This window comes from Anser brachyrhynchus, assembly GCF_964034855.1.
Source record: "Anser brachyrhynchus genome assembly, chromosome: 3".
In the NCBI taxonomy this organism is placed as follows: Eukaryota; Metazoa; Chordata; class Aves; order Anseriformes; family Anatidae; genus Anser; species Anser brachyrhynchus.
In genome coordinates this window covers 7084349-7097456 of record NC_137696.1, presented here as the reverse complement: position 1 = coordinate 7097456, position 13108 = coordinate 7084349, and the positions used below count along the sequence as shown (strand labels likewise).

Sequence of the window (13108 nt, the reverse complement as noted above, 5' to 3'; positions counted from 1 at the left end):
GTATCACAAACTCGTCTTTATACTTCAATGTCAGAAAAACAGAAGCAAACCAGTTTATTTGTGGCAACACGCTTATAGTCCCTGGTTATCACTAATAAAGTAACAGTTCAATTTCTACTTTGAAGAATTAAGTAATCTGTTGCTGATAGGCATGAGTTTCATAATATTAAATGTAGCTCTTAAAATGGCCTTACTTTCCTTCAGGTTTGGAAGTGACAATACAGCATTTCTTCATAAATTCCACATAATTTGTCACATACAGTATTTAAGAACATTTTAATAGAAATTGAAGTCAATACACAAAGCTGCCAGGTACCTTTGCTACTCAACAAAAGCACCTGAAAGAGTACTGGATTACAAACCATTTGTATCCTCTAGCAAATCTAACAGCTACTTCATTACAGTAAAAAACTGTTTACATAGAACAGCACAAAATTTCACGGTTTTCTCTCCTCATAACAGTTCTCACCCTCCAGAAAGGGTAAGCTGTATAGTCCAAGCCACTCTGAAATTTAAAGATAAGTCCTTCATATAAGTTATCCTTACCAGATACACGGAAAACTATACTACTTATCATTGAAGAGGAAGTACAGTAATATCATAATATTGTAATCTTCAGAATAAAAGTACTGGAAGTCAAAGTTATTCAAACATTCAGATTTGAAGTGAAGCCAGTCTCAAAGGGAGCATTTTTATGACAAAATTATTTAAGCTATTAAACATACCACTAATCCCCAAAATAATACGTTAGTATGAATTATTCTCGGAGCAAGCTAATTTGCCTTCACATCAGTAGACACGTTTATAGGGAACTTGTTCAAAAATAACTGCATTTAACACTATTCAGAATGCTCTTCAGAAGACTCCATAATTTTAACATTATGAACATTCTCACAGAAATTAGAAAGACAGTATCTGTCCTATATGATGCTTAAAAAGATCAAAGGATGATTTAACACTTCCACGCAGGTGTTCAACCTACCCCCCCCCCCCCCCCCCCAAAAAAAAAACCAACAACAAAACACCCCACTTGTAACTGTTCACATCAGATGCAAATAAAACTAGGAAAGCTACAACCTCATGTACCTGAATCTGAACTGCTCAGAGAGGAATTACCAAGTTATATAATTAGAAGTATGGTTTTATGTGACAAACTTCCATCACTGTCAAACACTAAAACAGCAGCTTGTAGAGGTTAAGACAGTTTAGGCCTCGCGTGCCATGTAGAACAAAGTTTGCTGCATTTCTCTCAACTCTCCTCACCAGACAACCCAAGTGTTCAATGCAGCTCTTAAATTAACCAAAAGAAATCAGTCCAGCAGAAATACAGCTGTAATCTAGAGTTGTAGGAAATACACTTAACATCTCCTGATCAAGCAAGAAATACTATTAAATGACACAAGAGAAACATTTCTCCTATCAAGATCTCTATAATGAATATGAATTTATAAATTGAACTAGGTTCTACAGAAGTTGATTTTGTTAAAAGAAAACAGATTTACTGAAACCTTACCTGTTTTAACTGCATCATGGTCAAGGTAAAAAGTGTTACAAACTGTTCTTCATACTGGCTTACACTGACACCTGCAATCTCTGTGAGGCACTTCAAAGAGACGTTCCGAAACATGGGAACATTTAAGAACTATTGAGAAAAGAAAAAAATTTTACAAGAATGCTGCATGCTAAGTTTTATAACTTTTGAATTAAAGAACCATCAATAATTACATAGATACCTTGTATATTAGTGTGCTGATTAACTTGGTCTCAAATATATATCCCAGAGGAATCCAGTTCAGAAATCGTAGCAAAGTTTCCAATGTTGCATGAACTAAGGGAGCATTTTGGGAGTTCTCCTGTAAAAACACATTAAAGTCTGGTGTTACTCAGCATGATGGAGAGGGGCTAGAATGGAGGAAAGGTTAAAAAATTAAAAATAATACTTACCATCACAAACTGACACAGTTGAAATATCTGGGAGAACTCATTGCACATACTATAAAAAACAAAAGTTAAAAATTAATCATTTCCACATTCCATAAACAATCTATTTTAATCAGTGTCTGTGGTTACAGAACAGGTTCTGAAGGCCTACATCCATGGAGGCATTCACAAGGCACCCGACTTTTTAAAAGTTTTGATGAGAACAACACTTTCTATTTTTGAAGTGGTACAAAATCTGTGCCTAGAAATTCTGTCTTGAAAACACTGAAATCTCTGTTAAAAGGGTATAACCATCAGTCGACAGAGGCTACTTGCAACAATGCAGAAATATACTTACGAAGTTTGGTACCACCCAACGATCTTGCTTTAAAAGAAAAATCAATATTCTACAGATCTCAGCAATAAAATTAGACAGATGTAGGTGTTTATTGAAAACCCCACAGCGAGAAAAACTATTTGGCAGCAGGCACAAAGTATACACTATTTACGAGGGACTAAATATATATACTTGCCTGTCTTTCAAATGCTTAGCTTTCACTTGAGTTATCTGGCCACTGGAAAAATCAAACACTTCTTCACTCAATAGTTTAAGGATCACCATATTGTTCTGACAAAGGCTTTCACTAGTCCTGCTTGCTCCCACAATATCACTTATAAAAGTTGGCCAGTGCTTTGGCCATTCTTGTTTCAGAATCTGAAAAGGGAAACACCCACGCATTAGGTACTTATGCAAAAGCAAATACTTTTTGACAAGATTTAAAACTTCATGAAGTCTAACTTACCTGAACAAGAATCATATTCAGTTTCCCAATGTACACTTTCTCTTTCTGGAGAACAGAAAAGAGCAGTTAGATTATGCAAATTATTTGGCTCCCTTTTCCTCCCCTGAAAATATTTTACTTACTTCTACACATGTTGGATCAGAAGAGGTCTTGATAATTAGGCCGACAACATACTTTTTTATACCTGCAGAAGAATTGAGAATTTATTTTCAACTATTCTGGATGCCATTAATGTAATAATAAATACTTCTGAATTGAAATTCTTCTCTCAACTTTAAAAAGAAGCACCTTCAAGGAACAAGTATGCATGTATAAGTGTGCATGGCTCTTGACTTGCGTGCCATATAGCAAAAACTCACCTTTGTATCAATTCTGCAAGAGAATTTCAGGTGTACAAAACAGTTTACAGATTAAGCTATTTTGACATAAAAGAAAACCGGACTAAGAACTAGAGTAAATTCCTGAATTTGTAAGTGTAGTAATTTACACCACATCAACCTATCAGCTTCCTAAAGGCTGCAAGATATTGTAACGAACCCTGCATCGGTAGCGCTGCACAACACTGCATTAGGCTGAAGACAGAAAGATGGCATTCAGCACTGTCCAGTCACAACACGTGTTGCGATAAGTTCTTACAAGTGCTGTTGTAGAGCTCCCTCAGCAAACTGCATTTCTACCCCATTACCACTTTCAGGTCATACCTAACAACTCCAAAGTTGGCAAATACATTCTTACAGCTTTAGCCCAATGCTTCCAATGGCAAAACAAAATACAATAAGACAATCCTTTTACCAGCATCTCTGACTAACACCTTATTAATAAAACAAACTCCAAGAATAAAAAGAGCTTTCTAAGTATGACTCCAGTTTCAACAACTTGGCTAGAATTACACGAAATCTCTGGGACATCACCTCTACAATATGTAACGATTCTGAGATGCTCCAGTGTACTTAGGTGATCCATTTTGACACCAGGACTTCACAGAATCACAGAATCGTCTAGGTTGGAAGAGACCTCCAAGATCATCTAGTCCAACCTCAGCCCTAACACTAACAAGTCCTACACTAAACCATGTCACTAAGGGCTACATCTAAACGTCTTTTAAAGACCTCCAGGGATGGTGACTCAACCACCTCCCTGGGCAGCCCATTCCAGTGCCTAACAACCCTTTCAGTAAAGAAATTCTTCCTAACATCCAACCTAAACCTCCCCTGGTGCAACTTTAGCCCATTCCCCCTCGTCCTGTCACCAGGCACGTGGGAGAATAGACCAACCCCCACCTCGCTACAGCCTCCTTTAAGGTACCTATAGAGAGCGATGAGGTCGCCCCTGAGCCTCCTCTTCTCGAGGCTAAACAACCCCAGCTCCCTCAGCCGCTCCTCCTAAGACTTGTTCTACAGACCCCTCACCAGCTTCGTTGCCCTTCTCTGTACTCGCTCAAGCACCTCGATGTCCTTCTTGTAGGGGGCCCAAAACTGAACACAGTACTCGAGGTGCGGCCTCACCAGAGCCGAGTACAGGGGGACAATCACCTCCCTAGACCTGCTGGCCACACTGCTTCTTATGCAAGCCAGGATGCTGTTGGCCTTCTTCACACACAACACACTTCCAGTGGAACAGCATGCCTCAGCTTGGCAAAGTTTTGCCTGCACAGCTTTGCAAGAATAATACTTAGAATTGCATTCACCACTGTAGCCTGCTGCATTTGCATCTGGAATACCATGTTCTTTTTATCGCACAAGGTTATTATGGATTACAGAACCCTTTTTAAACTGGAGTTTGTTTTTGTCTTTTTTGCTTAAGATCATGTCAACTGGGAACAGCCTGCATTTGTATCATTTGTTTCATTGCATTACTTCTACAAAGTGTTTTAAAATAACCTGAGTTCTCAGCTCCACCACAAGAAAAAAAAAAGACCATAGCAACCTATACTGCCTACAGTTCCATTTTACCACCTAATCCTCAACTCCCTCCCCACCACTAACCTATCAAGCACTGAAGACACGGGAACAATGGCTTTCTGAGTGACTTTTCATCACAATATACACATCAAAACCCATTCTCTACAAAAGCATCCAACTTTGAGAAAAGGCTTGCACAGAGGATCTAGAGTCATGAACCACACGAGCATTACTAATGGTTCTACTTCATTATAGCTTTGACACAATGATCAAACTGAACATATCAGGGATTAAACATTTCAAACCAGGCAAGAATTTTCTTGCCACAGGAAAAAATTTTAGAGCATGTATATATTTTACTATTAAGCTTAACAGAGCCAAAATCTGGTTTTAATCATTTCTTCAGCAAGACAGTCAACTGACGCATACAGACAAAATGCATACTTAGAAGCGTGTTTTTTTAAATAAAGTTGTCATTTAACCAAAACAAAGGCCTTATATTCAAGACATTTCTTTTTCCCCCAGCCACTACGCTAAATTATGAAACATTTTTAGGACTTACTTGGCCAAAATTAGTCTTTTCTGCATTTCTGGCCTGAGCAAAAGGAACAGCTCATTCAGTTTTTTTTAATTGCATTCTCCTGAAATTTGGAAGTACTAGGTCTAGACTTTAAGCTATTAGATGCATAGTACACAGTAGCTGTCCCACGGGTCGTTCCAACTACAAATTGAAGTTTTCATCATTATCAGCTGGGATCAACCCACGCTACTCTAGAAGCATGCTCATTAACAAAACATATCACTGTCAACCACTGGATTAAGAGTTATTACCAAGCACTGGACTTGGTCTGACATCATGGCCCTGACCTAACAATCGAGGCCTTTTTAGAAAAAAAACATACCACAGTTTGATGAAGCATTACAGTAATTCATAAGTGAGATGTTAAAGCCCCCAAAATAGTATGGAAAGAGGCTTACAGTGCCAGAAGCTAAACTATTTTAACAGTCTGCCAAACCACTGAGGGAAGACTATTGCTGCAACTCCTTTCATTCTAAAAACAGAACTAGAAAGCGAATGTTGTTCTTAAGAACACTGTTCTTACTCCAAAGCTGTCTATTTTCTATCTTGCTGCATTGATAGAATTACGCTGTTCAGTTGCAACTTGAATGCCATGCTACTGTTGATCTGGTTGTGAGATCATCTGCAAATGGAAACAGTTGCTCAGCTCCAAAAACTCTCTATTGAAAAAAAAAAATGGTGACCACAGCTCAGACAACCTGAACAGCTCACTAGTTTTCAAATGTCATGCTGCAAGCTTCTAAGGTCTTCCATCCAGGGAACAGTCGTATTCTTAATCCCTCAAACATAGCAGTCATCCAATTCTCTAATGCTTTTTTTGGCATAAGTTGCATTTTCTACATAATTACCCTTTTTCTGCAAAGAAAAAAGTACTATAGTTTCTGCTCTATATTTAATAGCTCAGGTTTTTATGATCATTCCATAGAAAAGATGAAATAATTCTGAGTAGAAGAAACAGGTATTTATCTTTATACCATGACAGAAATAAACACATATGCTTGTTGATGCTTTTCAGTGGAACAAGTCCAAGAAACTGAGGGTAACAGTCCCTTATATTTGCTAAAACCAATGTGTTTTGAGGACCTAAGGAAAGTGTTACTTTAAACAGGCAGGTGCTGGACATGTACAAGCCACACAAACCTAGAAGATTCCTTTCAATCACAGCAGCCCCTTAACAAGGCCTGAAGATTGCAAGAACAATGGCCAAGTCCAGACCCCTCCCCTTAACATCCTTCAAGGACCATTCGACATAACAACTACGCTCATCTCAGGACAACCTGGACCAAGGCGAGGTCCCTGTTCTGCATTCCACCACCATCACTGGGAAGGCACCAGCAGACAGAGCTCCTGCTCATGGACTGGTTTGTAGGCTCAGCTAGCAGAAAACTACCAATGAAGTTTCAAAACAATGTTGAAACTGAGCTATCTTAGCACCAGCTTAGCTCCCCAAACCCCACTCACTGAAGGGCCAGAGAAGCACCAGTACTTGCTCAAAGCCGGGGTTCCTCCTCAGCTGTATCCCACAGCAGACAACTACACAATCAGCCTAGCTCCAACATCAGACCATGTTCCAGTCCACTGGCAGACTGGACACCAGGGTGCTGTCAGAAGGCCTGGACTAACACTGCTGTTAGAATTATCTGGTAAGCAACGTACAAAAGGAGGACAGAGCAAGGACATTGGCAGAACACTGCAACCATACTCCTCTGATTGAAGGCCTTTCACAAAGCTTCTGGATGAACATTACATGTAGTCCTTACGTGGAAGTTGATTTTCTACACAGGTACAGGCATAGGGGCAATTGCAACACTTTCTGAAGTGAAATAGATATGGATTGTTTGGGTTCACTACTATTTGCTTTTTCAGTACAAGTATAAAAAAGTGATTAAAATTCTTTAAAAAGGCACAAAGGATAGATCTTGCCCATTCCCCTCCCCCCCCCAGAAGTGCCATGTATATAATCCCCCTTCATTACAGACACAATCAAAAAACATCTCTTTGTAAGTATGCCAGAAATTTCCATTAAGGTATCTAATCTCTCCACTGAAAAATCTCTTCTACATCAGTTTCCACTGCATCAAAAGCCTTGTGCTTAACTCCAGGACCTTCCTACAAGCCATAAAACTGCATCTCTCTGAACACTTCAGTAGTGTGTTTTTTTTTTCTCCATTTGAAAATGAGAAAAGTTGTACAAGCAATTCAGGTTTCATAATGAGGAAGTGCTTATCCATGCCAACTCAAAACACTCCAGACAAGCTCTCTCTGTTCACAGGAACAAAATTACATTTCACATTGCAGGATTAATGAAACATATCTCCAAATTGTAAGACCAAGAAGATTTTATTTCTAGGCAGGTTTTCACACTGAAAGAAAATCCTATCAAGACCGTAGCACTTTGCCCAAATGACATCCTTCTCATTATTAAACAACCAACTTTACAGAGTACTGGTGTTTAAAACAATGTAGCATCACCTCAAACTGATTTTTTTTTCTGTAGAATGATAGTAAAATGATCCAGAAATAAGCAAGTTCACCACCTTATCAGGTGTTCTGGAATATGCCTAGCTTTCTTGTACTTAAGCAGCCTCAATAAGGTTTGAAGGAAAACCACACACCACATCATTTGTATACACACGAGATGAACTCTCCAGAAAGGCTTACAATTCTCAATCTTAAAAAAAAATAAAAAAAATCAATAACACCTGAGGAATACAGTAACTTATTACAAGTTAAAAGGCAACAGGGCCAGAAGAGCTCAAAGCTAAAAGCTATTTAAAAATAAGAGTAAATTTAGGAATTGAGGTTCACGTACAAAGAACACATCTTCTGAAGAAAGCCCATTTCCCTTCTTGCATTTGGAATTCTAGGCTGGAAGCTAAAACCTCCCAACACAGTCAGAAGCGATACACCCTGGCTAGCCTCAAGACCCAACAAGACATTCTGATGTACAACTTCAAGTACAGCTACAAAAATCTGAGAAGAAAGGTTACGGCTCAGGCTCCATAATTATGACATAAGTTTACTTCTCCAAGAACCTTCAGACAGGTTGCTTCAGTAACTTATTTCACTGATGCTCAAGTTAGATCTACTCTTGACTTCAATTGTTAAACACTGCTATTGCTACAAGGGAAAAACAGTATTTTCTAATAAATTGATTTAGTTCCCTCATAAGGCAAGTAAGGTTCATCAGCTATGATTGTTATACAAATCAAGCATACTAAGTTTTATAAAGACATAATCAGAGATCAACTGACTTATAACATGCATGAAGAGCTTTGCTACTAAGCTTTACTTTGTTATATTAAGTTTCTGTTCCCTGAACCCATATTTTAGTAGTTACACTTTAAATAAGAAATTCCTGCCAACAATAGGGAATATTGGAGTCAGAAGCCTCAGTGTAACCAGTCTTCTGAGCTCCCAGGTAATTAAACCACTGGAATGAATTTAGGAGCAACTTCTCTTGTATCAGCCAGCATCAATCTTTACCAGCCAGCGGCAGCTATGGCCACAGACCAGAAATGAAACAATCAAGATAGGTTTACTGCTACTTTTATCTTTTTTTCCCCCAATAGTTTTACTATTGAGGCCGAGATGGATCAAATGCCATGGTACACACTTGGCTTCTCTTCCATCGATGCACTGGAGAAACCAGACAAGTAAAAGCCATCTGATTCATTTCCCCTAAATTAAGTCAATTTCACAATTTCAGTTCAGCTCTGTACAAGTACAAATGTTTTGAAAGGCTGAACTAAAGGTACACATTTGTTAGGATGAAGGATAATCTTTTCCTCTGCCATCTTGAGAAGTGCAAAAATCAGGCAAAATAAGAACAGAATTCCTAAAATTATGATTGAATGATTGCAGAACTTCCAACAGTAATTTTTTTTTTGCATTGTACTGTATCTAATATATATAGCGTATATGTAGTGTAGTGTATATGTACACACACTATATATAGTATATCTAATGTTGCCATCTTCTCAGAGGGCAACTAGTCAAACAATATTACTTTGACTGCAGACAGCAAAACACCAAGTACAAAACACCAACTCAAATATATCACCTCCAGAATTCATTGAAGTCATGTAAAGCCAGTACTTTGGCACCTGAAGAACATATGGGATAGCAGGTGCCAAAGCACAGCCAGCATCCTCATCATACCACCACCAATTATCATCTATTGCATGCATTGAGTATCTTTACAACTTGTGATTATTGAATTATATTCTCTATTTGGCATTTTTCCAGCCCCAAACTACCAAGCAAGTCTACCTCTTACTCCTCCTATTCAACTATAGCTTCTTCCACCAGCAGACATTAGGTAAGCTGAGTTTGTAACTAATTCAAAACCACTGACTCCTTATTGCCTTCCTGCCCTGCTCCAACAGTCAAAATCTTTGAGAACTTCCAAACACTGAAACAAAGTGCTCTTAGTCAGGAACATGGATGTACGAGTAAGTGAAGATACTCTACTAAATGCACAAAGAAGACTTAACTTCAGAGTGACCCCTCAGCTTGCTTCTCAAAAAGACAAAGCTGTATTTAAGCCTCAGCTGAAGTTGTTTCATACAAGTCTAATGCTGCCACTAACAGAATGAATGTGAAGCCGAACTCTGACTTCAAGAGCTACACTATACCTGTCAGCCTACTGGGGTGAGGTAAGGAAAATAACCACAAAGATGTGGAAACCTCCCTCTCCACATTTGTTTTCATCAACATTTACAAGTGCATTTTAATCAATATAGTTTCAGAACTTAAGTACTGGCAGTAAAACTTCAAAGCACAGCTTCACACTGTTAAAAATAGCTCGCAGCAGAACACGGAAATTTGGAATAACTTTGATGAGTTCCAAAGCCAGTACTTAGTAAAAAGACAAGTATAGAATGGTGACAACATTCAAGTTTTGAAATGTCAAGAATTTAAAGTGGTTATACTTACTGCTCTGAAAGCTAAGTTTCATGACTTGACAGAAAGCTTTGTGAACGTGCAGTAATTCTGTACTACTGAGGTACCTCTGTTTACTGTAACTGTACTAACAAACCTCTAAAATTCAGCACATATTGCAAGCCATAAGGGAAAAAAGAATAAAAACCCTGTGTTTTAGGGCTTGCAAATTCACTGCAGTGACTAAGACTGGAGTTTGCCCTACACTGCAGTTTATTTACAGTCTAGCTGTACATACATGTATATGAATTAAAAGACTTCATAGCACCTCACAGCCTTAAAGAATGAATGACCATTAATAAACAAGACACTCTACTTACATACCATTTCTATTTTAAAATAATTGTGACTGCTTACGAGTTCAAAAAAGTCAAATCTGCATATGCTACAAGAGGTAGCAGTCTACCAGAAAAATGAGAGCATACTGGTGGGGCTGTATATGCAGCCCAGACAGGCTGAAGACTGCCAAGCAGAGAATCCACATCTCCACTTCAAAGCCAGAAGCTAGCCCCAGAAGCCTCTTCAGATTAAGTTTGGCCTACAAATCAATACAATGTTAAGTGATGCCGTTTTGAAAGTATCAGTTACACCTTTTACCTTCCCATGACACTTAGAATTTCAGGTGCTTGCCATCCTACTGAAACCACTATGGCAAAAGGGGCAAGATATGGTTTCATCATCCAGAAACACAGATGTCTTATTACAAAAAGCTACTAGCCTAATTGTGTTTGAACTTGAAAGTTATTTACGTGGGGACTCGATGGCCTAAATCTCAATTAGCATATGTATGTTAGAAGACAAGGCAAAAATTCTCTCCCTACCTTCACACTGGTTCCTCGGAAGAATCTTCCATCTTGTTTTTATCACATTTTCCAAGATTTGCAGTCCATAATACTGAAATTGGAGAAGAGCAAAATGTGAGTACGTTACTGTAGGACTACCTAACATTCAGGACTCTCATTCAATCAGACATTCACGCTTAATATCTAAGACTTCAAGAATATTAAACTAACAAATTTATTAAATATGTCTATTCACCCATTTACTGAGGTTTCATGCATTTTTTCTTGTTTTATTTTTGCTATACTAAGTCCTGCTGTTTGATCATGCTCACACCAGGAGGAAAAAAAAGGAAAAAAAGAAAAGCCCTCTGGCAGACAATTTTGGCTATCTGGAGAAGAGAAAGTAGCAGCCAGATATGAATTTGCATCATAAATGACTGCTCATATGTTCAAGTACTACCACAACCAGGCTCCTAAAATATTTAGCAGCTTGGATGGTCTCAAGCTTCCTATCGTTCCTCTAAGAGCTGGAAAAAAAAATCTTGTCTTAGCATCACATGTTCTGACACTTTCTTTAGAAAGTACTTCCGAAACTTCACTGGTGTGTTACTTTAGGAACAGCAAGACAACCCACAGGTTTATTCAATTTCAATACCCACCCCAATATGGCAGCTATTTCTACTATTTAAAGATGAACTTTTGTGCTCAGTCAAAGAACAATAAAAATGTGACTAAGTTCTTGGAAATCCTTTTACCTTTCAGGAATTCCTTCCTAGTTTCTTAACTGAAAACATTACATATGCAAGGTAATCAGTAAGGCCAGTCCCTCTGCCCATTTATCCCTACTGCCAACTCAAAAGTAACAGGGAAAAATTTTGATGTGATCAAAAAACTTTAATACGTAAAACCCCATTAGCATGAATAGACAGCAGAGAAAAGGGGACAGGGAATTTTGCATTTGCTTTAAACAGCAGCAGACTAGGAAGAAGAAAAAAGTATCACATCAATGCCTGAAAGGTAAACTCACGTTTTTACAGTTAAAAGTTTGGCTGAGAATAAGAGTTCTTCTTTAAAATGGTTAGTTGTTATACAAAGTAGGATCATGAGCATTTCAACCAAAGGGATCATATAAACTTCAGCTTAATTAAAAGAACACAATGTAGGCTGTCCCAAACTACATTGCATTTTAATACCATTTTTGCTGTTCTCATCTTAACATAACCTACATTCCCTCCCCCTTCGCTTCCCTCTGTGACCCAAGCTCCCACCAGCTTCACGTGAGGATCCCGCATCTGCAAAATAGTGTCTTTAGAATAGCGTCATCTTCCAAAGTCTTGGGTACAGAGAAAAAAAATACGCAATAACAGAAAATTGGCAGGGTTCTTTTCTTCATTATCAGCAGTAAAAGTTTATCAGCTAGATTTTAATCTACAAATTTACAACAGCAATCTCACATAAAAACTAAAAGAAATCAAGGGGGATGTTCATACAGGAAAATGTACAGAAACAGTTTAAGTAAAATGCCTCACAAGAAGCTATTTCAGTCACTGCCATAGATTCATAGATGTCATCTGCACCTGATTCAGGCTAATGAAACAAAATATACTTAGAAAAGCTCTAACAACATTGGAAGTATGGCCACTGATAATCAGACAGTGCTAACTTTCCTGAAGGAAAAACTATGGTTTTATTTCCAGATTGTACAGGAACACCTACTAATAGCCTTTTCATCTAACCAAAAATGTTTTATTTGCTTCCACATTCTTCCCACACCCCCCCCCCCCCCATCAACTTATTCAGCCTCAAAATCAGAATGGCAAGCCTTATTTCGTTTTATAACAACATTAGATGATCAAGCAGAACTTAGAGGAAAACCTTGACAGAAACTATGGGCAGAAATCATCTTCAGTCTCCCCCAACACACCCTGGGATGCAAGTTGCCACACCTACCCCCCCCATATGCACTCAAATATCTACTTTAGACTCATGTACCTTAAGCCATAGAGGTTCATCTTGTCTAGGTTTCTACTCATTCTTTTGTACACACAATTTCAGTTCTGCCCTCAGCTAGCCTCTTGTTCATCTCTTCTCATCTTTTCCTCGGCACTAGTAATATTCATTTTTCTCTAATATTTGCACGTGAAATGAAGTGGGAACAGTAATAAAGTTACTGTATAC

The 13108-nt window shown here is 38.3% G+C and overlaps 1 protein-coding gene across 4 annotated transcripts in view; it reads right to left on the bottom strand.

Moving 5' to 3' along the window:
• Positions 1-13108, bottom strand: part of XPO1 (exportin 1) — a 39067-nt gene that overhangs the window by 16124 nt on the left and 9835 nt on the right. For all 4 annotated transcript variants that reach the window (XM_080587861.1, XM_080587862.1, XM_080587864.1 and 1 more), the window contains 7 exons: positions 10970-11042; positions 2846-2907; positions 2724-2768; positions 2454-2635; positions 1945-1993; positions 1734-1853; positions 1514-1642 (listed from right to left, as the gene is read on the bottom strand). In XM_080587861.1, the coding sequence (XP_080443987.1) occupies positions 1514-1642; positions 1734-1853; positions 1945-1993; positions 2454-2635; positions 2724-2768; positions 2846-2907; positions 10970-11042 (660 nt within the window). The remainder of the gene's footprint in view (positions 1-1513; positions 1643-1733; positions 1854-1944; positions 1994-2453; positions 2636-2723; positions 2769-2845; positions 2908-10969; positions 11043-13108) is intronic.